Source organism: Stegastes partitus, unplaced genomic scaffold, assembly GCF_000690725.1.
Source record: "Stegastes partitus isolate 25-593 unplaced genomic scaffold, Stegastes_partitus-1.0.2 Scaffold24, whole genome shotgun sequence".
In the NCBI taxonomy this organism is placed as follows: Eukaryota; Metazoa; Chordata; class Actinopteri; family Pomacentridae; genus Stegastes; species Stegastes partitus.
Genome location: NW_007577755.1, coordinates 722,481 through 749,268, shown reverse-complemented (window position 1 = coordinate 749,268; position 26,788 = coordinate 722,481). Strand labels below are relative to the sequence as shown.

The window sequence follows — 26,788 nt, the reverse complement described above, 5'->3', positions numbered from 1 at the left end:
TTGTCAGTAAAGCGTACAGCATGAATCCAGCCGAGACAATCTCATTCTTCTTCACAGGGCACTGCTCAGTGTGCCGCGCCACAGAAAATTTTATGAATGATAATAGCGCTGTATATGAAGGCAATATATAACGCACTGTGTGCCGGTTCAAATGCTTCGCTTGAGATGAAAGGTTGGTGAATGGTTGTGGGATTTTTTTTTTTCTTCTCTTTGGCAGGAATATGGCTTCGAAATATCTATTCCAAACTGAAAAATAAAAACACACAAAAAGGAAGAGGAATGATGACCTGGAGGTAGAAACTGCACATCATTCTCTTTATCTCTTTCAGACTTCTGCACCACAGCTAATAAAATCCGACAAATAAAAGTACAAAGAATCCTGCAGAATAATTGTTCACCTGGAAGTCATCATGTGAGCCAACATTACTTCAGACATCTTTATGCTTTAGTGCTTGTTGGAGTTATTACCATCACATCTCAACTCCTCAGTCAGCCCTATATAATCTTGTAGCATAAAAATGTACTTATTACTGTCCAATACACAGGCATGTTACAACCCTATTGAGAAAATTTGTGGTTTAAAAATGTCAGCGTTCACACGATCACCCTGTTAATCAGTTTTCATGGTCCAGGAAGGCAGTATCACGGAAAAATACAGAAAGAGAACCCTGAATACAGCTTGCGTCATGAATATTTCACATGCAGTGCAGTTCACATGTCCACTATTTGCAGAAATACTGTCCACTTCTCACCCTTCTGAACTTCTGACTATAAACCACTGCATGTGAATGGACTTTTTTTTTTATTTTTTTTTTTTAATGAAATGTTAATTTCTTCACAGTTTAGTTCCCTCTGGTACTGAAAAATTTGCATGCATTAAATATTACACACCTCCGCAGTACATTTATCACGTAGTGCTTTAGGAAGCAGAATGTGAAGATAACGCAGAACAATGTAAAAATGTGACCTCACCAGTATTTATATTCAACGATCTCTGAGCTGCTGTGAGTCGACATCAGTTCATCTGCAAATTGTTTTCTACATTCTGCTGGGAAGACAGCGACCGTCTCATTCCTACAGCAGCTATAAATCTCGGAATGTTTCTATCAAAGTTGCTATCAATGGAAAAACAAAAAAATTAATCCTTTTGGATCTTAACTCCTCTCCGTTGTGATTTCAGTGACAAAACATTATATGTGTATTCACACTGCTTCCCATTTACTTTTAGATGAGATTTTAACAATACAGCAAAGGAGAAAGTGGTTAATTTATGCTACAGTGAACAAATATATAATCTCAGATCTGCAGACAAAGCTTTTCTGACTGCTCCTAATTGCAGACTAAAGCCAATATGCAGCAAAAGATTTACAGTTTGGGGGCTAAAAATGTACCTATTCTAGAAAGAACCTTGGGTTTTTTTGCATGCTGCTAGAGATAAAGCTTATTTTCAAATGTGTTTTTTTTTTCCTTGGCTATTAGCGCACTCAATGGCATCATTATAAATGTTGTCTCTGATCTGATTGAACAAAGGAAGTTTCTTCCAAGGCAATAAATCACACTGACCCCAGGTATAATTACTGTGAAGCAACCTTGTGATGGAGGGGTCAGTTTAGCCGAGCAGAGTCTTTAGCTTGCTGAAAACACTTTGGCAGATGATACTTTACTGCCCAAAGTGGTTTTGTGCAGGCGAACGTATGGATGAGAATTTCAATTGGCACTCAAGAAACATCTGGATTACAACAGCGCTTTATTCATGGCCACGATCTCAACATTTATTGTGAAACAAGCACATGTTGTCGTAGTAAATCTTTTTTTTTTTTAAAGATGAATTTCTCTGGCCAACAGATGCAACATTTCCTCTCTGTTTAATAATTTCATATTTGCGGTACCAAGAAGTCCTTGTTTGCAGCTGCAGCTTGTGTTTGTTCTCTTGTGTCATACAGAATCAATCCTTGCACATGAATATGCTAATAGAGGAGGAAGATGCCGCTGGCTCTTTCACAGCCTTGTAACACCTCAGCTTTAGTAGCACTGAGTCAGTCAGCAGTTTGCGCGCAGCCAACATTGACAGTAATTTGTTTGAGACCCGAGGTGTCCAGCCGATTTTTGTAGTGACTGATAAACTCGCTCTCTGTGTAATGGAGCATGGGGGCTCCAATAGCCACCAGAAAAAGCAGTTGTCAAGTAAAGAAAGCTCCTGCGTAATTCCTCTCAAGGACAGTCATTTTCAGCAAAATCTTAAGATATTAAAAATGCACTTTTCTTTCCACGTCGCTTCACATTTTCTGCCTTTTCTTTTTCCCAAAGGCCAGCAGTCCTCATATGACCCTACTGGCTTGATGATATCTTACTCCTACATCCGCTGGCCATCTGGTATTTAATCGACTCATACACACCTGCAAATAGGGCGTCTTAAACCCTGATGACCTCCTCACTTTTTTTACTGTCACAAACTCTCTCCAGTGCATTAACACGGATCACTCAGGCATAAAACATTTAAGTTGTTTGCAGCCACGGAGCAGAGTTAACGGATTTGAGGGGAAATGAGGGGAAAATGCTCACTAGGTGGATTTTGCAAAAGCAGCCTCATCTGTTTTTCTGGATGTTTACCCTCAGATGCCTCATTCAACTGAAAACTAAAACATTTAGTTCAACTTACTCTCAGTTAAAAAAAAAAGTGCTTTATGTGTGCCTGAGTGGATGTGAGTGATTCTATCACTAAACCTTCAAATGTGCTCTCCACAGAAAATTTGAAAATCGATTTGTTCCCTTACTGGTATCTGTTACCATAGGAACAAACATGCATTCCCATATGAAGGCTGGTGGATGATGGAGAGTGCATACATCAACGGCTGAGGAATGAGTTTTGCTCCGAACAAAGCACTTAATCAAGAGCTTTTCCACGGTTGTCACATGTGATGTGAGGGCCACTGGGCCGAGAGGTAATCAGAGAAAATTTCACATAAACATGCAAAGCCATGAAGCAATCTGCATATAGAAACATAACATACAAGAAGGACAGCACATGCAAACGGCTGCCTCTAACTGGAGAGCACAGTCATGTCAGTCATGTTGGTGTCATACATGTTGCTGCATATTTCTAAATAGATCGTACAGAGGATCAGAACAGTGTTTGACAGAACAGCCAATGAGGAGTACTAATTTGGGAATCAATTATCCGAAATAAAAGCCAATTAAGCATAAACATATATGGATAATGGATGGATAATGATAAACATAATGGGTAGAAAGGATGAATGTCTTACTGTCTGGCTAAATGGATGGAGAATAGCTTAATGGATGAGTAAAAGGAACGATGTCTGGATGGAGGATGAACAAATGGAAAATGGATGGATAGCTGTATGGAAGTGTGGTTGAATGGATGCATCTATGAATGAATGAATGTATGAATGAAGGAAAAGAAGAGGAACAATGAATGGTTGAGCTGAGAGATAAAAGCAATCAAGGATGGTTGGATGATAAAAGAAGCAAGGAATCATAATCTACAGCAGCATCAGTAAAATGCAAATCAAAATAAACAAGCCGACTACATGATCCCTCCCCAATTAGGCAGTTCTTTGATTTAAAAAGTTCATGAAAACCTGTTTGCAGCACATCAATCTAGTGAAGTCTATCCCAGCTTAACGATGTGGGCCACAGTTCACCACATTGATGATTGCCTTGATAATTTAATCATGACAGTTCAAGACAGAGTAAAATGGTCCCTGCTCATTCTCTTCTCAATATTAATAATGCATCCTCCTATTTCACTTGGATTTTATCCCTTCCCCCGGTGACAGAAGCGCTCACTTTGCAGAACCCTTTTTTTTTTTTTTATTGCCATTTGCTTTCCAGCGTCTGCACACAAGCAAGAATAATGCATTTCACATTGCTCTAATTATCCTCCTGTCCTCGCGCTGATATTTAACCCCTCCTGCCTATTGTGTAAACAGACACGCACCATTCTCCAAGTGGTGCTTTGCAATTTCAGGTCCGCCAACATCTTCTTCAATATGCAATATTGCTTTTATGGTGAAATGGCAAGTGGCCAGAGTGCAAGGCTTTACCTCATTAATAAACTATCACGGCTCCTCTCAGGCCTTAAATGACTTGAAAAGGAACTTTGGGATGGCAAGAGGCAAAAGGCCCTTGAACATGAACTCTCAGTTTCTCTTTTGGGAACTGCAAAGAGCGAGGCTATGCTATAAAAACTGACAGGGAAGAATTGTGCCCTTGGTTTAAACTATTTGCACGAAACTCATCTCCCTTCTTGTTTGTGACTCAAGTGGTTGTTTGTTTTTAAGCATTACAGATAGCAATATTTATGATCCAGAGGTTGTCAATTTTTTAATAGAGGGGCCAAAGAGGGTATTGGCTTCTGGAGTACTTGTGTCTGCCAAGCTGAGGAGTGATTCTTATTCATAGAGATTTATCATTGCTGGAAGCAGTAAAGGTAAGATATGCGTGTTTTTTCCCCCCTCGCTGTGTTTACACCATGTGTTGGGTATTTCACAACTTTCAGAGGACCTGCATATCTCCCTCTTTCATATCTCCCTCTCCACCTTTTAGTCGAGGGATTTTATTACTGAGGAGTGGTGAATAGAAAAAAACAGAAGAACTCTGCAGCAAAGCCACACAAGGCTGCATGCAGCATGGATGTAGCACAATGCAGTGAAGCAAGAGGATCTTCTCTGCTCTTTTTTTTCTGTGGGAAGAGCAGATGTTGGCCTTGAGGTTGGACTTACAGGATATACAAGCACCAACAAATCCCAGAGGATTGTTTAGGATGAGCTTTGTTTTATGGAGACTGGGCAACGCATTTTCCTTATGCAACTGCATGACATGTACAGTACAGAACAACTGCAGAATGCACATTCTCCCTGCACACAAACGAATGATACAGATTTTTAGTGGATTCATATTTATATCAATGAGGGCAGATGAATGTTAGGAATGACTCAGTATAGCGCAATAAATACTGCAGCCTCCAGAGTGGCCATAAAATTGAACCAAGCACTCTAAAACAAAAAAGAACCATTGGCTTTATGAAGGTTAGCTTTATTGGAAGGCTATTTTTGTTTTAGCTGTGTTAGTTTTAGCTTGTGGCATTGAATTAACTGGCTAACAAGTTCTCCAGACTGACTCAGCCATATGTGCAATCAATTCAGTCCCGCATGCTTTCTGATCTAGTGCTACTAGTAAAAGGAAAATATCACAATTTGAAATGTAAAAGTGTTTTCTGACCGACCTTATAGCTAATGTTTGATTACAGAAAGGCTGGGATTTAAGGTAAAATAATAAATACTTAGTTAACGTTATTAAAACATAGTGGTTTGGGGTAAATTTACAACTCTGGTAATATTTGGTGACCTTGTTCTACATGGTTACAACAATATCCTCCTGATTACAGTATCAAGGAACAGCTGCAGTCGTGTTTAAAAAGGTAAACATGTATTTCGTTTTTTTCCAACTGAATCAACACTGCTCTTGTTTTGCACAGAGGCCCTGGCAGAACAATTCTTCCATTTCTGCTGCCAATAAAACTGGCAGCTGACAAGAAGAATAATTATTCAGTGGAAGCCTAAGTTTTCCACTGTGGTCTAAAGGCAGGCGAAAATGAGTTCACTAATGTATGAAAATGCAACATTTGCTACAGGACTGTTCCATGTCAATTTGTGTTCGATCATACTATACTTTGGGGATGTCATATGTTTTCTTCTGTCACACTGTGCTAGGGCACCAAGCTAAAGGTCACTGGGTTTTCAAAATCGACGGGTTTTTTCTCGTCTCAGTGTGAATCTGCAAAGCGAGTGTCATGCTTCAGTGGAGAAAAGCAAACCAGCAGAGCAGTGATCAGGCGACAGCAGGGCGACTGGGTGAAGTGGGAACAGGGACACGAAGCAGAATGTCACTTGGCAGGACAGCTTGAAGTGGAACCCCTACAGGATCGAGGTCTTGATACAGGGGGTCCATGCTGTCCTCCCAAGCTCAACCCATCGCTTCACATGGGGCAAAACAGAAAGACCGACATTCCTTCTGTGTTCCTGGGCAGGACCCTGTAAATACATCCTGAGGAACTACTCTAAGGCACTGAGCGAGGGCCGCCGTCCCAGGAGACACAACGAGGTCGTCAGTCCATCACTGAGGCAATCAGCAGAAGGATCAGGGACAGCAACTATGCTACTGCTGGAGCCAAGACCATCAGGTTTGTCAAGGAGGGACAGAGGCCAAAAGAAAGACCCAAAATCTGCTCCAGTGATTTGCTCGCCATGACCCGAAACTGGCTGATGACAGTTTACCTGGTGAGGCAGCTGAAAAGTCCATCACAAATCACCCAGTCCTCATCAAGACCAGACATCATCTTCATGTCATGGGACAACTGCTCTGATTGGAGCTAACTGTGCTTCAGGTGAAGACGATGGAGGAGGCACATGGTAAGAGTGTTAAATACCAAGAACTGGTGAAGGACGGTTGTAGGAACAGGTGGAGGACCAGGTGTATGCCAGTGGAGGTGGGTAGCTGGGGATTTGAGCAAGATCTGCAAACCCCTAGAGATAACTGGAGCAGGCAGGAGAAGGGCAATCAGCAACAATGTGGAGGCAACGGAGAAAACATTCAGATGGCCCTGGCTGAAAACAGAGAACAGTGGGGGAGATGATATCTAACCAATGTTGGTTGGGACACCTAGAAGAAACATCCAAAGACCACTACAGCACCGATGATGTGTCCAAGTGTGTGCGACAGAAGATGCTTGCAAACTGTTGGTAGGTGTTTTGGAAAATGTAGTTATTAAAAATAACAGTTTGGACTGATTAAGGGACCAAACAAAGGGTCACTTGGCTGTCAAAACCAACAGGTGTTTTCTGTCTTGTGTCAGTCTCCATTGCGCCATGAGTGCGGTGCCTGCCGTGGGCACACCAATGCAGTTTTGAGAATTAATAGAACACAGCAATGACTTGTATATTTTTTTGCTTAAATTAAAACAGCAATAAATTATGCATCTCATAGCCTGTAGACAATAAAATAAACACAGAGGCCGAAATCCAAATGGATTAGGAAATGAAATGCCTCTGCCGCCTAATCAGCAGCATCTAAAATATGTTTGCGTATCGTTCCCCAAAGTATGTCAGCGTCTGATTAGTGGCATCCAAACTGTCGTGCCTGACAGACCAGGAATAGTCCACAGTCCCAGCCCAATTTCATTGTGCGGTACAGCGACGAGAATGAGAAGCCAGAAATGAAACACACAGCCTTTAGTATGCAAACTGTGTACACTGAAAACTCGTGCCTCTTGATGTATCGTGCCATAGAATCAAGCTTGGTTATTAATTCTTTCTTTTACAACACTGGATCCTGACAGCCTCCAAAAAAATCACTGAGCCGACATCAAAGAGGCTGAAGCTGGAGCACAACATTCTCTCCCACAGAGAACCCAAACTACATGTTTGACCCAGTTTTCTTTTACTAGTCAGGACCTGCTTTTCCAAAGTGTCTCTTCAAAGGAACATCGCGGCAAAATGGGCCGAGACTTAAAAGACACATTCTGAAGTGATAAATGCACAAGAGGCCGCATCAAGTCCTTTGATTCCAGATTGACCACACCTCCCGAACAGATTAGATTCAGAGTTTTGTCATTAACCTACACATTTTTTCCACCTCTACCTCCATTTCCTTTCATCTGTTCTCTCATCTATCTTGTCGCTGCACAGAGCCCTAACTGATACCTCTCTCCTACTTCTCTATCTAATTATATTCTATCTCCTTTTCACTCATTCTCCCCCAGTTTCCTCCGTGGTGCCTTTAAAGGCTGAACCGAGAGAGGGTTCAGAGCGATTGAAGTGAACAAGAACCTTATTTCAAAGGAAAATGCTGACTTGTGTTTTGAATTTTGAAAGCTATAATTATTCTGCCGTTACTTTTATTCTTCCCACTTCTGCTGAATATGAAGTGATTTAATTTTATGCAGTGAGTTTGTGCAGTAATAAGCACACGCAGACATTAAACACTCTCCTATTCCCCTAATTATCACCTTTGTCGGCTAATTAGAAATGTGCCGTCAACAGCTGATACAATATAAAGCATCAATATTTCATGAGCAAGCTGCGATCATGTAAGAGATCTGACTGTACATGCTGCCATTATTGTGCATCCTATAATTGTTGTGCAGCACATATTTGGAAAAAGGAATTGACTGTTCTTTCTTGTCATCCAGAATTATTTGAATATGTGTACAACCACACAGAGAAACTGATCATGAACTGTTTCTATGTTATTAGCAACGGTTATAGGCTCATGGTGGGTGATTTAAATATCATCGGAAATAACCTCACATATATTCAAACAGGATGTGGGCTCTGCACCTACATTTGTTTTCACACATTTTCCAGGAATAGCTCTACATGTAAATATGTGTGAGGCAGCAACTAAAAGGTTTTCATCCAAATCAGCTCCTCATTTGCAAGCAGGCCGGGCAATCCTGACTGAATATTAGAAATGTCAAAGCAAAGAGAATTATCTTCTTAACCTTGATGCTTTGAGAGAAGCAGAGAGCGACATTCACTGCTGCCTGTTTTCTGTGAAGCGCTGTGGGAGATACAGCAGAAGCATTTCAGAGGCTCAGTATTTTCTGCACCGTAATCTTATTTGGGGCTGGTGTTGGATGACAGGGAGATGCTCTCCCCACAGAGCTGCATTAGGGAGCCTGTGGTTTCGGTTTAGCGTTGTTTTTTTTTTTTTTCTTTTGCCGGAGCAGCCCTCCTCTTCGTGTTTTACTGCACTTACAGACGCACACTCATACGCATGAGGAGACAAAAACAGATTGGGGAATCCCCCTATTATGCTCCAACGAAAGGGGCATCATCAAAAGAGGGAAGAAAATCATCTTTAAGCAATTTACCTGAAAATATGACAGCTTATTTTCTCGTAAGAAAAAAAAAAAAAGCCAAAAGGACAAAGATACTGTTGAAGTGATTGATTCCAGTTTTAGCTAAGGATCAAAACTGACAGAGAAAAACTACCTGGCTCTGCCAAAAGCTAACAAAATTTGCCTAACAGCACCTCTAATCACTTACTATTTAGCACACTTGTTTATTTATGAACACATCGTAAAACAATAATTTGCAGTCATTTTGCTCCCTCATAAAAACTGCCCTGTGGTTATTGTACGGATGGACGTGAAATATAATGTGTTTATTAATGAGATTTGAAGATCAACCTCACCCCATCAGGTTGAGGCAGATGGCTGCCTTCCCAGAGCCTGGTTCTGCCTGTTTTATTTTTTGTCCTTACAGATAAATGGGAGCTTTTTGTTCCTTCCCATGTGCTATCTCAAAAGGAATCTGAAGGAAATTTTGAATTTGTTGCATTCCTCTGTTTATAGTTTGTGACGTCTTCACCTTCCTCTGTGAAGTGAGATGAGATGACATGTTTTGGTGCTGTATTAAGAAAACGGAATTGAATTGAATTGAACTTTCAAGGTGGGCTGCAAGGTGGGGCAGTGGTTAGCACCGTCGCCTCGCAGCTAGAAGATCCCCAGTTCATGTCCCGGTGAGCAGTCCCCCGTGCAGCGTGGATTCTCTCCGGGTTCTCCGGCTTCCTCCCACACAGTCCAAAAATCTGTTGAGGTTAAATGGTGATTCTAAATTGTCCGTAGGTGTGAATGTGAATGTGCTTGGTTGTCTGTCTCTAAGTGTAGCCCTGTGATAGACTGGTGACCTGTCCAGGGTGTCCCCTGCCTTCACCGTAAGTCAGCTGGGATAGACTCCAGCCCCTCACGACCCTAATGAGGATTAAGCGGTGTATAGATGATGGATGGATGGATGCTCCAATATTTATTTATTTAAGTTAAATGCGCAAACACAATCTATTTTAACTACAGTAACCTATAAACCATTGTTTTTGTGCTGAGTAAAAAGGCCTACGCCATTGAAACACTTAAATAATGAAGTTTGGGGAATTTATGTTCTAGCTGTGTAATTAAAGAACAAAAATGAAAATTGTTTTGGTAATACAATATAGAAGAGTGGAGCTCAGCCTGTAGGGATCAGTGAGTATTTTATTGGCACCTGACTAACAAAAAAAACCGAACAAATTTGCACTGTAAACTACAGGCTATATTGTAAAGTTTTATTCAGTAGATGTGTTTCTCCAGTTGTCAAAGTGTAACTTTCTGGAACAGACTGCAGCTATTGTGGAGGTCATGTGTTTGTGATCGTTACCGGTTGTTTCAATGATCTACAGCTTCTAAAGCTATACACGATTACTGGATGATTGTTAGGGAGTTTTGGATATTATTAAGACTAATTGCATGTGCGTAAAACATAATTTATTGATAATTACAGCTCAAGTCATTTTAAATGATCAGAGCTGATGTTTTTGGTGGGTAGTCAAAATACTAGATGACTCATGATCTCAGAAATTCTAAAGTCTGGCCCGCAGCCTCGTCAGCATTTGGCAAAAACCTCATCTGTGAGCCACGTGGAAAGATTCACACATCAAAATATCCCTGTTTTGATCGTGGGAGGGCTTTTCTATGGTAGCAGACAGCAGGCTACCAAGCTAGCTGTTGACATTTTTCATTTTCACCCTGTCAGCTCAAGCTTCAAGTGGGAGTGGTGGCAAATTTCCCAGGCATATTGTGGGTCAGTAGCAGGCGAGATGATGTGGGGCAGCGCAGCTGGCAGCTCTGAGAGGAGCTCCTGCAAAGTTGTTTTTCCTGAGTGTAAACAGGAAGTCAGGACATATTCAAGTACTTCCATTCACAGTGCTGCAGCTGAATCATAATGACACTCAACAGTCAGGACTCCAACCAGCTTGACTGTATTTTTGTGAAGTGTAACCCCCATTTTGGGTCACATGGATAATGCACAATTTAATAATAGTAAATGCTTTTGCACTGCAGTCAAATGTGCAGTATTTCTAACCATAGAATCACCAGTTTAAAGCTAGCAAATGTGTTATTCCGGCAGTAGTGAAGTCTGTCTTCGGTGGATGTTCTCACTCTGTAGATGTTTCCTAGGACCTCAGACAATGTTATGGACTTAAATTTCGCACTGCATACGTATTCATTTTGCAAAGGAAACAGCCTGGGGTAATGACTGTGCTTGTATGAGAACAGCGGGCTTCCATGGAAGAGATTAGTACAGTTTAATTTTTTTCTGCGAATGACCATGTTATGCAGAATTTCCATTAAATTGCAGAATCACGTCTATTCCGAGCAACTGCAGTCATTCCGAGGCTGTTCTGGGGTTTGTCATATTGGGATTTATGTGAGTGTTCAGCAATCTCAAATGTGAGATTTTCATTAGAGGTTTTCTGATCAGAGTGGCAGGAACGTCCATGTCCCTGATAACTACATTGATTTTTTCATTTCTCGATGGCACCAGTCTTGTTTGAAATGGCTAAACTGTTTTCTTGTAAGGAGTCTTGACTAATAGAATGAGATCCCAAGTCTTTAATAATGTTCTTGCCGTCTGGTTCAATGGTCCACTGAAAAGGCCACTGCAGTTCATCACCAGGGCTTTTTTTAATGACTGAGCAATATTGCGTTTGAACCCGGTTCAGCAGACACAGGGTGAGAAGGGCACTATCTGATCTTTTCTCATTTGAATATGGCTTGTTGTGTGGTTCTTCAGCCAAGCACTTAGAGCCTTTATATATATATATATATGTGTGTGCTTTAGAAACGGTGGATGTGTCACATTATGCCGGTGCCCATTACTGCTCTTTCTGTCACCTACCAGGACAGGATGATTTACATTTAATGAAGACGTTTTGCTAAAAGCACTGAACCTCACTACTGAGCAGCTTCCTTTTCACCAATCAGATGATGTAGAGCTGTGGTTTTGAAGGCCGCGCATATACTGTGGTCTTTTGTAACAGTTGAGATATCTTTGATTCTGGTCTCAGTTAGAAAAATGCACTGAACTGTGGAATCTGTCTCATGCAACTGAAGCACCCTGCAATTCACTGTTCACACATGGCAAAATCTGCCAAACGCTCACTGAAGCATTTCCTCATTTCCAAGCTTTGTGGACTTTGCGGCAGTTAGTTTAACTGAATTGTCTGTCAAATAAGTGTTTCAGGGTTGTTGAAATTCACCCCGGAAAGGCCTTGACAGAATGAGGAGTACTTCAGTGAATGTGTATGAGGTACAGGGAGCGCTTTGCATCTCGCACACTGTCAGGCTGCAGCGGTGTGTTTGGTGAAGGCGCTGACAGTGAGCAACAACAAACAGTATTGTGAGCTCTGTGTTGGCCATGTTAAGCATGTGTTTCCTGCCCTGAGTCACTAAGCTGTGAGAAAACAGCCTGACTCTTCTCTGCTCCAAACTGAACCTTGTCAACAGCATTTGTGAAGGATGATCCGTGATTGAAAGAAATGCAAGCGTGGAGGAAAAAGCACCTTTTATGGTGAGAATAATCAGAAACTTGATTGTCGACCGCTTTGGCTGTTAGTTCACACAATTTGCACTAATATTGCATTGCATTGCCACCACGCTCATTAAAATGTCCCAACTGGGTCAGGTGACAATCTCTATACCGGGACCATATGTCTGCTCCCTTCCTCAGTGAACATTGGCTGACCTCTTTACTTCATGCTGACAACTTTCACCAAATTGTGACGCTCCCACTGACTGCTGGCCCTCCCGCCATCTCTCGGCGTGAATACCGACCGCAGCATCTCCTTTTTGTTTTCGCATGAATCACATGCCAACTGTCAGCCGAAGCCCAGGACTTTCACCCTGCCTTCTTCCATATTGCATAAGTTCCAGCGAGTGAGCGCAGTGCACCATCTGTGACGCCTACACGTCCAATCAAAACAGTCATTCCTGCCTGCTTGTGATCCTGTCGGAGCTCTCACTGCTGCCCGCTTTTGACCTTTTTGAACCCCAGCAAGTGAACACACGACGCCTGGAGTTTACTGCTGGACGTCTGCAGGGCTTGACTTCTCAAGGCTTGCTCTCAGGAAACAACAGGGCAGGTGATCGTTCCGGGTTATTGGTCAGAATGAGAAGCAAGAAGTATCCTTTTTTTCACAAACCACTCAGAAGGCTTGCAGATGATTTTTTTAATTTAATTTTTTCTATGTTTTTAGGGATGATCAATAGATCTAAATCCATCCTAATGTTTCCAAGTCTTGTTTGCAGGGCTGGCCTTGGGGCTCAGAGAGGAGGTCTTTGAAGTCTGAAGGATATATTTAGAATGACCTGAATATCTATTTGTATTCATTTCTTCTCTGAGGTGTTTTGAAGTAGAAAGACGCAAAGCAGCATAAGCGGAGCCTTTTTATTCTCCGCTTCCATATTTGTGCTGTTTATCCGGTCCTGAGGGATTTGATGCCATTAAATCTTTTATCAGTGTTTTCTCTGTCACCTGTGGCAGGGCGTTATTGCTTCACCCCTCTGCAGAACAATGTGCAACTGAGCAAGGTCCACTTGCATTTAAAAGGGCGTGGGAGAAACGGCCATATATGAAAGTAAGTGTGAGTTCAGATCACCTCCGCTCTCCCTCCCTGGGACGGTCCCACACAGGGCTGGGGTGGTATTTATTTATGTCTGCGAGAAGAAAACGAAACACCAAGCAAACAAATTACAGGAAAATACATCAGGATTATACACTGCCACGCAACAAAGGCAGCATATGGAACAAAAAAGCCGAGAAAAATCACACCGCTATTTTCAGCAACTGCATTATTGCTCTTGTTGAAAGCACAACGTGGGGGGAAAAAGAAGAGAGAGAGACAGAGAGGAGGGGAGAGAGACGGAGAGAACGTCCGCCTGCGCAGGAGCTGCATCTGTGCGCGCTTTTTTTCTCCACGAGGTACTTTCTTATTTGCAGTGTTTAAAAACCTGCTTTGTTTTTTTTATAAATTAAAAAAAAAAGAAAAGAAAAGAAAAGAAAACGGGCTGATGAGCAGGAGTCGCCCTCTTGGATCCATCATGGGAAGGATGCTGCACTCAGGACAAGCAGGTGTACTGAGCGGAGTGGAGGCGCAGCGCGCAGAGCGAGGAGCGACGCACCACCACCGCTGAGCCTCAACACCTGCTCCAAAAGGAAACCCCCCCACTTATTATTAGAGATGCTGCCGGTTAACACCCGTCTTCTTTGTCTTCTTCTTGTCCTGAAATAACTGGATTTTTTCTGCACAACTTCAATCTAACCAGAAGAATGAGGGCGCCGTGACACTGACGAATGCGCAGCTCATTTGGAAAACACTGTAGTGACAAATAAACCTCAAGGACCGGTCTGTTTGCTTGTCACACGGCTGCTTGACTGAAATCAATCTTGTTGCTTACCAAGGACATAATAATCTGCAAGGATGCCCGGGGCGCTACTTTCAGCGGAGACACTCTACATTGGAATGGAGGTGCTGATTGCTGTGGCGTCAGTAATCGGGAATGTGATGGTGGTTTGGGCGGTGAAAATTAATAAATCGTTGCGAGACAACACGTTTTGTTTCATTGTCTCACTGGCTCTGGCGGATATTGCGGTGGGAGCCCTCGTCATCCCTTTGGCCATTACTATCAGCATCGGACTTCAAACTCACTTTTACAGCTGCCTGCTCGTGGCGTGCACGGTGCTGGTGCTGACGCAAAGTTCAATCCTGGCCCTCTTGGCTATTGCAATTGACCGCTATCTCAGGGTCAAGATCCCCACCAGGTAATGCAAAATGAAAGTAAAAATCCACATGAACACAAGCAGATGCATCCAATATCTGCACCATGTGGAGAATTGATGATGTTTGATTTCCCAGAAAGAAAGAAAGAAAGAAAAAAAGCCAAACAGCAGAAGTCCATCCTGAGCTTTGGAGCTTCCATCCTTCCATGCCAGTGTCTTTCTATGAATTTAGATTCAAGTCACAGACATGACAGCTAAACCAGAGCTTGGATAAACAAGCAGCAGATTTAATTAGACCTTCTATCTTCAGGAACATGTGTGGAGGAGAAGTGACACACATGTGGTAAGATCTGTCTGTCAGTGATGCTCCCACTTTGTATTTCGGGCACATGCCTCCAGTGGTTTATCATGCCAGGCCGAAACACAAGGCTTGAACAGTGGTGGTGAAAGGCTGGAAAGATAAGTGAAGTAGGAGAGGGGGAATTGCATTGTCTCTGAATATTGTCTGTGGTAGCCTCAGACGTTAATCTCTTGTGTAAGACTTCAGTAAGTCTTCCAGGCTTAAGATAACACTTTATCATGAGTTTTAGCTTTTGACTTCTCAGTTTTATTTTGTATAAAACCATCCAAGCCTAATATATTGCTCTGTCTGCACATTCTGTCTGTAATTTCTTGCTCGGGTTATTAAAATTACAAATGTGCTGCTCCTTTCCCATTAGCAGGGAGAACAGTTGAAATTACAAAAACAGCATTGTATTTTTTCCTCCCAGAAATGAGATCAAGTGCTGCTTTCTCTCACTTGTTTTTCTCACACTTTCTGTTTTTAGATCAGAATTTGAGCTCTTCAGAGCAGCCTGACTCTCGGGCTCAGTGTGTGAATAATGATTTTCTCTCTGTGCTTAAGACACAAACCTAACTTAACACATACGTCCCTAATCAATACTAATCTAACACATGGTAGCCTACCTGTGACAGCCAGGCTGAATTGCAGCACCATGTTTCGCTTCATGCTTCAGCAAAGGTCAGGGTTTTTTTTCTGCACTGCTAACATTTCCCTTACAATTACAACATCAGACATGGTAAATATCACCCATTAGTGATCTGAAAATGATCAATTACTGCTCTACACGCTCTCTAACATGAGCTGGATCAGATAAACGTTTTCATCTCCGCCTCGAGGCGAGGATCAGGATGACTCTCTCTGTGTCATTTCTTGAGCACAAGGCAGGACAGCAGTGATAAGATTTTAGAGCCTCTGTGTCTTTTACCTTCCTCTACCTCCTGTTTCTCACCCATAAAATACTGTAAACAACAAAAGAGCGGAACCTTTACAGCTGGTAACCTGCCAAATACTGCAGCTTCTTTGCCGTGCACTGCTGTACTACACTGGAAAGTAATACTGAGCCAATTTTAGCAATTCAGCTTTGCCCTTAACAAAAGAGGCATGAAAAGCAGCACTGCTGTAAAGGCCAAGGGTTACTGATAAGGGTTTCACAGCCATATTTCAAGTGGAATTGTGTGCTGCAATGAGCTGTTAGTTAAGTGTTCAGAGGCTTGAAGTTTAAATGATTCTTGTGAATCAAACCTTTTGTCAGCTCAAGGCCACTGGCAAAATGAAAACAGAAGTAAAGAGGAAGGCATGCATGTCCCAGCTGTGAGGGAAAGTGCTGACATGATGCTGTGCTGTTTGCTCCTGCAGGTACAAGCGGGTGGTGACTCCTCGGCGAGCGGGGCTGGCGGTGGTGGTGTGCTGGACGGTGGCGTTCATTGTGGGGCTCACTCCCATGTTGGGCTGGAACAACCTGAAACGCCTCCAGCAGAACGGCTCCATCAGCTCTGACCTCATCATCACCTGCCGGTTCGAAAACGTCATCAGCATGGACTACATGGTCTATTTCAACTTCTTCGGCTGGGTGCTGCCGCCGCTGCTGCTCATGCTGGTCATCTATGCAGAGATCTTCTACATGATCCACAAGCAACTCAACAGTAAGAAATTCACCACCAGCCACACGGACCCCAACAAGTACTATGACAAGGAGCTGAATCTGGCCAAATCTCTGGCTCTGGTCCTTTTTCTCTTCGCCATCAGCTGGCTGCCCCTCCACATCATCAACTGCATCACCCTTTTTTGCCCTGACTGCAACACACCCATAGTACTCCTCTACATCGCCATCCTGCTCACCCACGGCAACTCCGCCGTCAACCCGATTGTCTACGCTTTCCGCATTAAGAAGTTCCGCTCAGCCTTCCGGAAAATCTTTCAGCAGTACTTCTGCTGCAAGGACACGCCGGCTCTGGAGATTCAGCCCAGCGACAGGAAGGAGATGCCCAATGCAGAGACACAGCAGACGCCACCAATACAACCCCCTCAGAAAGAAGTCCCTAAATCGGATCCACCACAGCAGGAGCAGCAGCCTCCACCTGAGCAGGACGAGAAGACCGAACCAGCTCAACAACCGAAAGAACATCCACCCTTGTTGGAGCAGAATACAGTCTAAGCAAAGGAATAGAGCTATTGGCTGGAGAAGTAATGATCAGAGCACAAGGCTCGTTCCTAAATGAATGCGGCCTAATGAGGAGCATGAATTGCTACACAGGGCTACAATGCTTCAGTGATTGAGGTCACTAAAAGATCATTTATCTTTACTCAGGAGGGTTGTATTTACTGAAAGTTTGGTTGGAGCAAACAAACAAAAAAAAGGCAGAAAAGGGTACCTGTAAACTTGCAATAACGGAAGTCTTTTGGACAGTGACTCTGTGTTTATCTTAGTAACAGACTGAACACATTAAGCTTTAACTGTTTTCTGCATTACGGTGAAACAGTTGAGTGAACATTACAAAATGTGCAATATCAGTTATTGTGGTTGATCAGTATCAGAATATCAAATGCTAGAACTTGCTTATACATTCACTCGAGCAGGTTAATCCTAACTACTGTGTATGTAGAAACTGACAGTGGCTAAAAGAATGTAATGATGTAAATACGAGACTGTAGCATCACAGATGTGGATGTTCATCTCTTCTTCAGGGTCTTAATTGCACAACAGCGAAGTGGCACTATCGGAAAAGACTTTTGGAGCATGGAGGTGCGTGTGTGTGCTGACAGAAGGCTTGTATAACCCCTGAACTCCTCTCCGCTGGAGCTGAGTCCCTCTGTGACCCAACAGCACTGATCCATTGCAGACGAGATGGACACCGATAACGAAACAAGCAGATGGAGGGAATGGGATATTTTAACCTTTTAGAAGCTGCGTGCAGGAGGCTTGTAGCTGCAGGACGACAGCAATTCATGTGGGAGAAACACACGATGCACTTAAAGCCCATCTTTATCCAGCCTTAATGCTAGCTGCTGGTGAGAGCCGGGCTTTTTGCTTTTTTTTCCCCTCGCTACATGGAGAGAAAATAACGTTGTCACAACTTACCACCAGAGACGGCAGCTTCTACAGCCTTATTCACTGCTTTAATGAGTGTGGACTGAACTCTTAAACTGACCCAGAAATGACAACCTGAAGATTGTGAGTATTTGCTGCTCTGTAAGCTCAACATTTTGCATTATTGCCAAACTGGGGCATCTGTAGATTAGCAATTAAACTATGTTCAATGCCACTCATTCAAAAACACTGTATGGGAATGTAATGTAATTTTTTTCCCCCCGTCTCTTGTATAGACTCCGAGCTCTGGCCAAGACACTTCAGTGATGTTCTCTTCAGTTGTTGACAATCTCTTATATAAGATTCAGTCCATTTCTATTACTGACATAACAAACATCTCTCAGGCAGAGTGAAGATTTTGATGCTTGAATGGCTGAAAACGCAGCCTGAAGCAATCAAACCCACCTGTATCTTAATTTGTCTGCAATCCATATAGGCTGGGTAGACTGTACATAACTACATTTAAGAGAAAAGTGGATGAATAAATGTATAATAATATGTTTTCTATAGGTAATCCTATTTGCAAAGGTTTTGATTCCAGTAGAATAGTGAAACATACATATTTGTGTTAATATGATTTTACGTCATTTATCTGGTTTATGAATGAGTCCATGTACAAGTGTTACAACTGAGCACACATTCAAAACCTCTGTCCTGAAAATTAGGGTTGCAACACAAAATATTATTTGAAGGAAACTCAATGTGCTTTTTTGTTAATCCAATGAGAAAATAATGTTAAATGTGACTTGACAAGTCACAAAAAGGTCGACGCTGCACACATCTTGCTTTACAGTCCACGATCATACTGACTACAGCATTATTTACATGTTATGGTTGTGTTGAGGACCAAAAACACCTCACTGCATTAGATTAGGCAAATATTGTGGTGTTGGTTAGCAGTGACTTTAAGCAGGAGACACAACTTGCGTGTCAACATTTAACCAAAGTTACAATCCTTCCAAAAGCATATGCAAAGAGCTTTTGTTTGCTAAACCGAACTACAGAGTCTGGATGAAAGCTGCAAGCCTCTGGTGTCAGAGTGTGTGCTCTGTATGACATCTCTATGTGACAGTAAGTTCCATAAATGTAGTGCTTCTTTTCCAGAGGTTGCCTCCCAAGTTGGGACTGACTGAGACGTATAACTTAGTGATGCATAAACACAGACGAGGTCTAAAATCCTAGTGTGCTCTTTGTATCACTTTAAAGTAGCGACAGTCAATGTTTTTATGTTAACATGGCTGCTTATCTCTGTGTGAAAGAGGTGGCAGTTGACTATCACACAAATCTACAGTTCCCCGTAGCTGGGGGAGGTCGAGTCTTAGCTTTTTTGTTTTGGTTTTCTAGCCAACAGGAAACCACAAAACATCGCTGCTTTGGTTCAGTCTGGCTTTGAGCAAAAGTAGGCTACTGTCTGCTCTGTTTATCTTATGAACTATCATTTAGCAGAGGAAGAGGCAAATAGATTTTACTTAGGAGATAGCAAAGGCCAAGTCAGAGTTAAAAGCTCAACACAATTTCAAGTACAGCAATGTTGTTGTCTATCTTTGGATAGCAGGCGTTTGTCAACAGTTTCTTCATACTAACGTAAAGGTCCAGTCTGTAGGATTTGATGGGATCTATGAGCAGAAATGGAAAGTAATATTCAGAATTAGTGGATAATCAACTGAAATAAGAATCACTGTTTTCATTACTGTACAACTGATGAAGGTCCTCAACTATGCAGTCTGCCTTGTTGCAACACCACGCAGTAACCCAGAACGGACGAACCGAAGACTGGCTCTAGAGAGGGTTTTGAATGTATTTACAATTTTAGCAACCGCCACATCCTTGGAAGGGGAGGGAGAGGCATTTATTTAGTTGCATTTTTCAACTTCTTTTGACCTTTAAAAGGTGATAATGTGCCAATTTTGCATTTACAGCTCATTTTTGATGCTCCTGAATCACTAAAAACCTCCGTAACTGCAGTTTTTAAAACTGGGACTAGTAGCTCTTATCAGTTTTCCTCCTTACATAAAGTCAGCAATTTCTACCTGCTAACTGAAGATTCATCCAAACACAACACGTACCCAGTGCATCTATTCAGGTATTTCTTTTTAAATATTTAGGTTCTTTCTACCTGTTCAGACCGTTAGAGGAGCCATCATTTCTCAAGTTGTAATTATTCCACAGCAATCAACACTTTAAAGCCCTCAACTTTTTATTGGTACCTTACTGCTGCTCAGCGGTGCTGTCAAAATTCTCATTAACGTGCTGCAATAAGGCTGCGAGTGGCTGTTAGATAACAGTTGAGAGTTGTCACAGCCCTGACAACCCATTTCTCCTCTCGGTATATGAATTCCTTTGATATTTGGAGACGTATGAGGTTCCTGAAAAGACCAAGTAATCCCAGTGATGACTGCTCACCCTGGCTGTGTGTGCAAGGTCTCCTCCTCACAAGCTGTCAACAGACTCACTTCGGTTTCATTTTTCCCCCGGATATAACACATGCCCAGAATCCATAAAGCAGAAGATATTCTGTATGTGCCCGTTTTTATGTTGACCAGAATGCTTCTGTAAATCAATGAACTGGTTCAATGATATTATAACAGTAATCATTCAGTCTATGAGGCTATTTTTATCATGGAGGCTTTGAGGGAAAGCTGGAGTATCAAGAGGAAGGAGACTTCAGATAAGAACAACAAATACGAGGAAAGGAAACACTGGAGCTGTGTATTTCTAATAGACCAGCAGAGGTGACCTTTCCCCACAGCAGCCTAGTGACCTTGGGGGGAATGTGTTAACCGCAGATCCTGAGGGAGGACAGGGACCTCTATTTGCACACATATCATCATCATTCTGCAGTAAAAACCAACTGCAGTTCAAGCTACCTTATATTTTATGAAACCACAGGTGCATTTAGTAAATAGACTGGTGCACATTTGCAAGGAAAATTCTTAGGAAATGTGTATTGTGGTAACATTTTTGAAAAGGATGGGAAATATATATCAGAGTGTTGTAACGGAAAAGAGTACAAGTGACCTCCGCCTTCTTAACCTGTCCTCATCCCCTCTGGTGAAATGCACAATTGTGGATCGATTTTTTTTTTCCTCTGGGTGGTTTGTTTCAGTCATGTTTCAGGTCAATAATAGCTCTGTGCATTTGCTGAAGCTCAAAAAAACAAAGGCTTTTCAAATCCTCCCAAGATTCCCTGTAGGGCAGAGGGATGCACAGCATAATATTAACGCCCCCGTAAAGAGCTTTTTCCATTAAAAATAGAGGAGTGGTTTGATCTACCTGAGCTGTGATCAGGCGTCATGAATAAGCTAGAGTGTTATGCCCCTGGTGCTGCTGCACAACAGGAAACACAGCTCCCTGTCAGAGCTCCTTACAGTATATACCATCACAACATCTGTCTTAGGGAGCAGCTGTAACACAGAGCTGTGGAAGCTGCAAGAAGGATAAAACCTACTTTTAGAAGGTTGTGTCAAGTCATGCCAGCCTTCACAGTATGGTGGTGTTATACAGTACAGCACGGAGCAATATCCACTGTCACATAAATGTAATCGTTGGCTTTGTTTGTTCTGCATGTATGACTTCACAGAGAAGCAATCAGTCATAAAAAACAAGGCCAACAATTCTGCCTCCGCTGAAGTAGCATCTGTGTCAGACTCATCTGTTATGATACAGCAGTGTGGGAACATCAATTCCTGGTTGGCATTGCAGTTAATGAGAGGCTGCATCCAAAATGATGAGCATGAAAATGAGAAGTTGGAAGAAAAAAAAAAATATGGGTGGATGCACATTTGCAACAGATGGAAAATTTGCATTTATTACCAACTGAACACTGCCTGTTGAGATGTAATGACATGAAACATACCAATTGTCTTTGACTGTCCCGTAGAAATGGTTTCATTCAGCGCGCTGAGCCTCAAAGAAATACCAATAAACTCTCAGAATGTTAAAACCTTTTAATAAAATGGCATCGGGGTGCTGCAAATAAAACAAACTCCATTTCCTCCTAACAATCAATTATTCACCAAACAGCCTTACAAAATTAGAACAACATCAATATTTTATCTCCCATTTTAAAAGAAAATCCAATTCCTGCCTTAGGAGGTATCCTGAAAACACCAGCCTTGAATCAGCGTTGTAAAATTTAGAGGAGCTTTGCCTCTTGTGTGAACCCAGACTAAAGAAAAGATGCAGTAAATCGCTCACAGGACTTCATCGAAATGACGTTTTTATGGTGCAGATTGAGCAGTAAAGACTTGCTGCTTTGCAAGTGGCGTAATTCGCTTCCTTTGGGTAAATGAGAGATATTCCGCAGACAGTATGTGGCTGTTAGAGCTTGATGCTGCATTTTCTTTCTGACACTAATTCCCTGTACAAGAGCTCTACTTCTGACTCTCCTTTGCCCTTGCTGACTGCTCTGATGACAGAGTGCCACCTGCTGGAAAACTGAGTGGAGCCACTGTTGATCCGACACACATCTGGTTCCCTCGTGAAGCTTTCGTTGCAGGCTCTGATTTCCAAAGCATATCTGCAATTAGACCATGGGGCAAGAACACAGGGGAAAAAACCAAAACAACAAAAAAACAGGATTTACTGTTACATGATGACAAGTCCGCTCTTTGTCTATAATAACATGGTGCAGATTTAACCACCACGTTAGAAATATTGTTACTCAGCACCAAGGAACACATCCGGTTATATTGGACCTGTGGGTCATGCAGTTCAGCCGGGAAAAAACAAAATGAAGAATTTGTGCTTCCACAGAAATCACAGCTGAATATCCAAGATAGTGTATCATCTGTTTCTATCACAAACAATGTTTTTGTGTATCTCTACATTTGTGAGGGTGAAACTATTTTCTGAAGTTGTTGACTATCTCGCTGTGATCCTACAGGTATGATCTCGACAATGTTCCCCCTTCCACCAAAGGCCACCCACCACTGTGTTAGAAATGTTGTTCCTGTTGTCGAGAGACAATGATTCAGTACAATGTTCCTACGAGTTAAAGAGACTGTGGATTCTGTTTAATTGCTGCATCCTCGGGCATTTTAAACAGGTTACTGATGGTGAAACTGTGCCAAAAATCCACTGTAGTGACACAGCAGACTCATCAGCAGATGTGTAACCACAAGCAGGGTTTAGGAGTTTTAGCTGTATTCCAGGAACATGACACAGTATGTGCACAACAACGGAGTTTTTTGTCCCTGTGGGGAAAATGTAGCATTTATCTTAAGGCATGCCAGTTCAAACCCCGACAACCCCACACATGGTAACAGACATTTCAAACCCCAGCAAACACATCAGACGACGGGAGAGTTGCCTGCCTCAACAAGTCTGAACCAAAGTGTGCCAAGGCAGCTGAAGTACTGACCCTGACTCACTTCCCGCCTGCTATCAGCTGCTCGTTTATCAAGAAGGGGAAATTCCCATCCCCTTTCCCATTTTCTGAAGCAGTGGTTTTAAAAACCTGCTGAATGGACTTAACCATGCACAACTTCTTTAGTGTATATTTTTGTGGAGTAATGGCTCACAAATGCCCTTTTTTGTTTTGGTTTTCAGGCTCGCTGCTCCCTGTGGCAGATTTTTCAAAACAACTCTTTAAAAAAGTTATGAAGGCGTTGCTCCATATGCAGTTAAAGAAGCAATAATAATATTCAGTGCAATCAGAGCTCCCATCGTGGCCCATGGTGTCCCTCCTTGTGGCTGTGCCTTGGATGGCACCCGCCCATAAAGGCCACTGCTTATGACTGGCAGTAATTAGCTTTTAATGGTGGTGGTGAAAGATGGCTGTCCGTAAAGTCAACAGAACTCCGCCTGCCTCAACTTTATCTGCGCTGGCAGCAGACACAGTCTGCCCTCACGCTTGGCTCTGAGCCAAGCCTCTCTATTATATAATTACATGAACTCATACAAATTGCCTACAGTGTCACTTAAAATTACATCTCCCCAGGGCTGCTTGATGGCCCAGGGGGCGGGGTGCCGACCATGAACCACAGTGTCCCCAGTTCACTTCCTGCTGGGGACCTCTGCTCCTTCTCTGACTCCTTTTGTTTTCTGTCACTATATAATAAGCTCCTATCAATGCTTAGGATATTTTCAAACTGGTGACATACGCACACAACAAGGATGACATGTTTGGTTCTCAAAGCCCCAAATGACCCAATAAAGCACCAAGGATGTTATAATCAAGAATATATCAACACAAAGTCCGTGCAATAATGACTTGCATCCCTTTGGTGTAGAAAACTGCCTGCAACCTGTTGGTCTCAGACCTTCCTGTCATATCCTGTTTCACTCATCAGTGCCACTGTGTCCCAATCCTGTGGAGTACCCAACTGGAAGCAGAGGAAGTGCGCAGTTTTGGTTTGTAGCTGCCACCAAAAGTCTCAGTGCCAGAGCCACAGGAAAGAAAACAGTGATAAGATGGAGAGTAGTTGTCCTCTGCTAACATGGGTCAGATGAAGTCTTGAGGTCTCAAAACTATTAGATTAAGATGACTAAATCTCTATATTTGATTTATTTGTTTATTACATTTTTGGCCATGCTTGATGAAACCCTCTGTTCAATGTTGTTCATTCTGCGCTGGATGTGATCATGGACGACTCATCACTATGAGGCTCAGCATCATCACCATCATCATTCAGCATCTCAAAGGCCAACAATGCACTGGAAAATGTTAGAAGCATATATCACTAATAATCCCTCTTTTGTATCTCCTAATCTTTACAACATGTTTAAAGATGATTACAATGTAATACTGTGTGCAGGAGTGTTTGCACAGTGAAAAGAAAAAAAAAAAGGTTTCCAAACGTGAGTAATAGGGTATATTTTTGATAAAGCCACTGCTGAAGCAGAAGTAAGACTCCTGTCTGCTGTTACAGGGAAACATGAGTCAAGCCGTGGCCTCTTCCAAGCCCTTCAGATGACTGTACACAACATTATGAATTATTTCTGTCTTTTAATGTTGGCACATGATTCATTACAGACAAATTGCTATATGAGTGACATTTGAGGGCTTGGAGGGCACAACATGGTTTCCGCCTTGGCGATTGCTTGTTTTGATCAGTTTTTGTTTTGGTTGTGTCATTTGTTTTGTTTGTTGTGCTCGAAGGACCTTTGTGTGCCAGTTTCACCCACAAGCATGCATAGAATCCCGACAAATTACAAACGGTTACGAATATTCACAGACAATACATTAGACACGCTGTTCATTACTGTTTTGGATTCATTGTTATTGTAATAACGAAGCGAACAACCCAGAGTGATCACAAATAAAACAAAAGGAAACGCAGAGGCTCTCTTGGAAAACCAAAATAAACTGTTCTGAGAGTTTAGTGGGGTATAAAAACAAAACTGTTCCCAGAATAACTGCAAGGCGCAGCAGACTCAGCAAGGCTTCGTAAAGTACCTGGACGTGGTGATGGGGTAACATTTCCTCCACATCAAACACAGTGACGGTCCTGTGTGTTGCACAGTCTCCGAGTCCCACCGCAAAATCAACAAACCAGCCGTCATAAAACACAACACAGCTGAATTAGGGAGCTGGCCAAGGAACCACATGAACCATGGTAGACAGGAAGTGATTTTTGCATTTATAACCGCCTGCTAGAAACATACCATGAGGCATAAACAGTTTGCTTTAACAAGGCATTTTGAAACTAAACAGGGTCTGTCACAATTAAGGACAAAGTTGCAAAACTTGCCATACAGTGCTGAACTGTAAACACTACAGAATCTAGGCCAGCTGAAGGAAATTAGGGCGTGATATATGCTGAGTTTTGGTGGAATACAACTAGACTCAGAGCTTTCTCCTTAAGCTGGTGCTGACCTTAAAACGCCAACATCCATGGAGCGTGTTCCAGTGTTTTTGTCGTATTCTGCCTCTCTGTGTGTTTCAGCAGCTCCAGGAAAAATAGAGAAATGTTACAAATGACGACTTTTTTGGTATTACATGGCATTTGCACGGTTAACGTAATCATAAAAATCCCGCCCACGTGAGAATAGAGGGCCTCGCTGCTCCGCTCTGATATTATCCAGCTCTCTGATGACGCAGTCAGCCACCTCTTATGGCTCCACGGTGGGTGCCAACAGGCTGTGCCGCGATTGAGGGCAATGTTGGGAAGAATGCCACGCAAAAAAATGTGTATTTTTTCGAGGTTCTGAGTCAGACGTCTTTTTGGAAGCAGAGTGGCGAAACCAAATGAAATGTGGCATTTGTTAAAATGCATGGAGCCACGTTCATTAAACCTTTGACGCCAAGCAAAATCAGTGGCAGATGTTTTCAAAGGAGGTCTGGGGATCCTCCGAGGAACCACACAAAACCAGAAATAACCTTAGGATTGTGCCTGAATGAAAAAAAAAACACATTAAATGAGAGAAGATTTGTGTCAGCTTTTGGTTTAAGTGGGATGGAGCTGCTTTAATGTGCACGAGAATTATTGCCTGTGACTAAAAATATAGCACAATATTAAGTAACGAATAGTGTGCAATGTTACTACATTATAGCTGACAGTTTTTTTATGTGTTGACCAAATGTCTGATAAATATACTTGTCCATAAGTACTTAAAACTAAGTATATTTTTCAGTTCAAGTGCAGTTATATTTTGTAATTTCCAGGAACAATGTACCAGGTTTGTTGCTAGATTACCACAAGACTACTGGCAAGAGAAGCAATATCAGAGAATGAAGGAAATGAACATCATCTTTAAACCAAATGTGTTTTGACCTGTCAGTATCATTGTCAACAT

At 42.3% G+C, this 26,788-nt stretch overlaps 1 protein-coding gene across 2 annotated transcripts; it reads left to right on the top strand.

Moving 5' to 3' along the window:
- Positions 1-13,892: 13,892 nt before the first annotated feature.
- On the top strand, positions 13,893-18,367 carry adora1b (adenosine A1 receptor b). Of its 2 annotated transcripts, XR_520759.1 has the most exons (3): positions 13,893-14,660; positions 16,318-18,133; positions 18,286-18,367. XR_520759.1 is itself a non-coding variant. In XM_008296388.1 (2 exons), exons 1-2 carry the CDS (start codon positions 14,320-14,322, stop codon positions 17,114-17,116), a joined length of 1,140 nt encoding a protein of 379 aa, XP_008294610.1. In that variant the 5' UTR covers positions 13,893-14,319; the 3' UTR covers positions 17,117-18,237. The 2 variants fall into 2 exon arrangements, 1 of the variants encoding a protein (XP_008294610.1); XM_008296388.1 differs by lacking the exon at positions 18,286-18,367 and having other exon boundaries at positions 16,318-18,237.
- Positions 18,368-26,788: the final 8,421 nt, after the last annotated feature.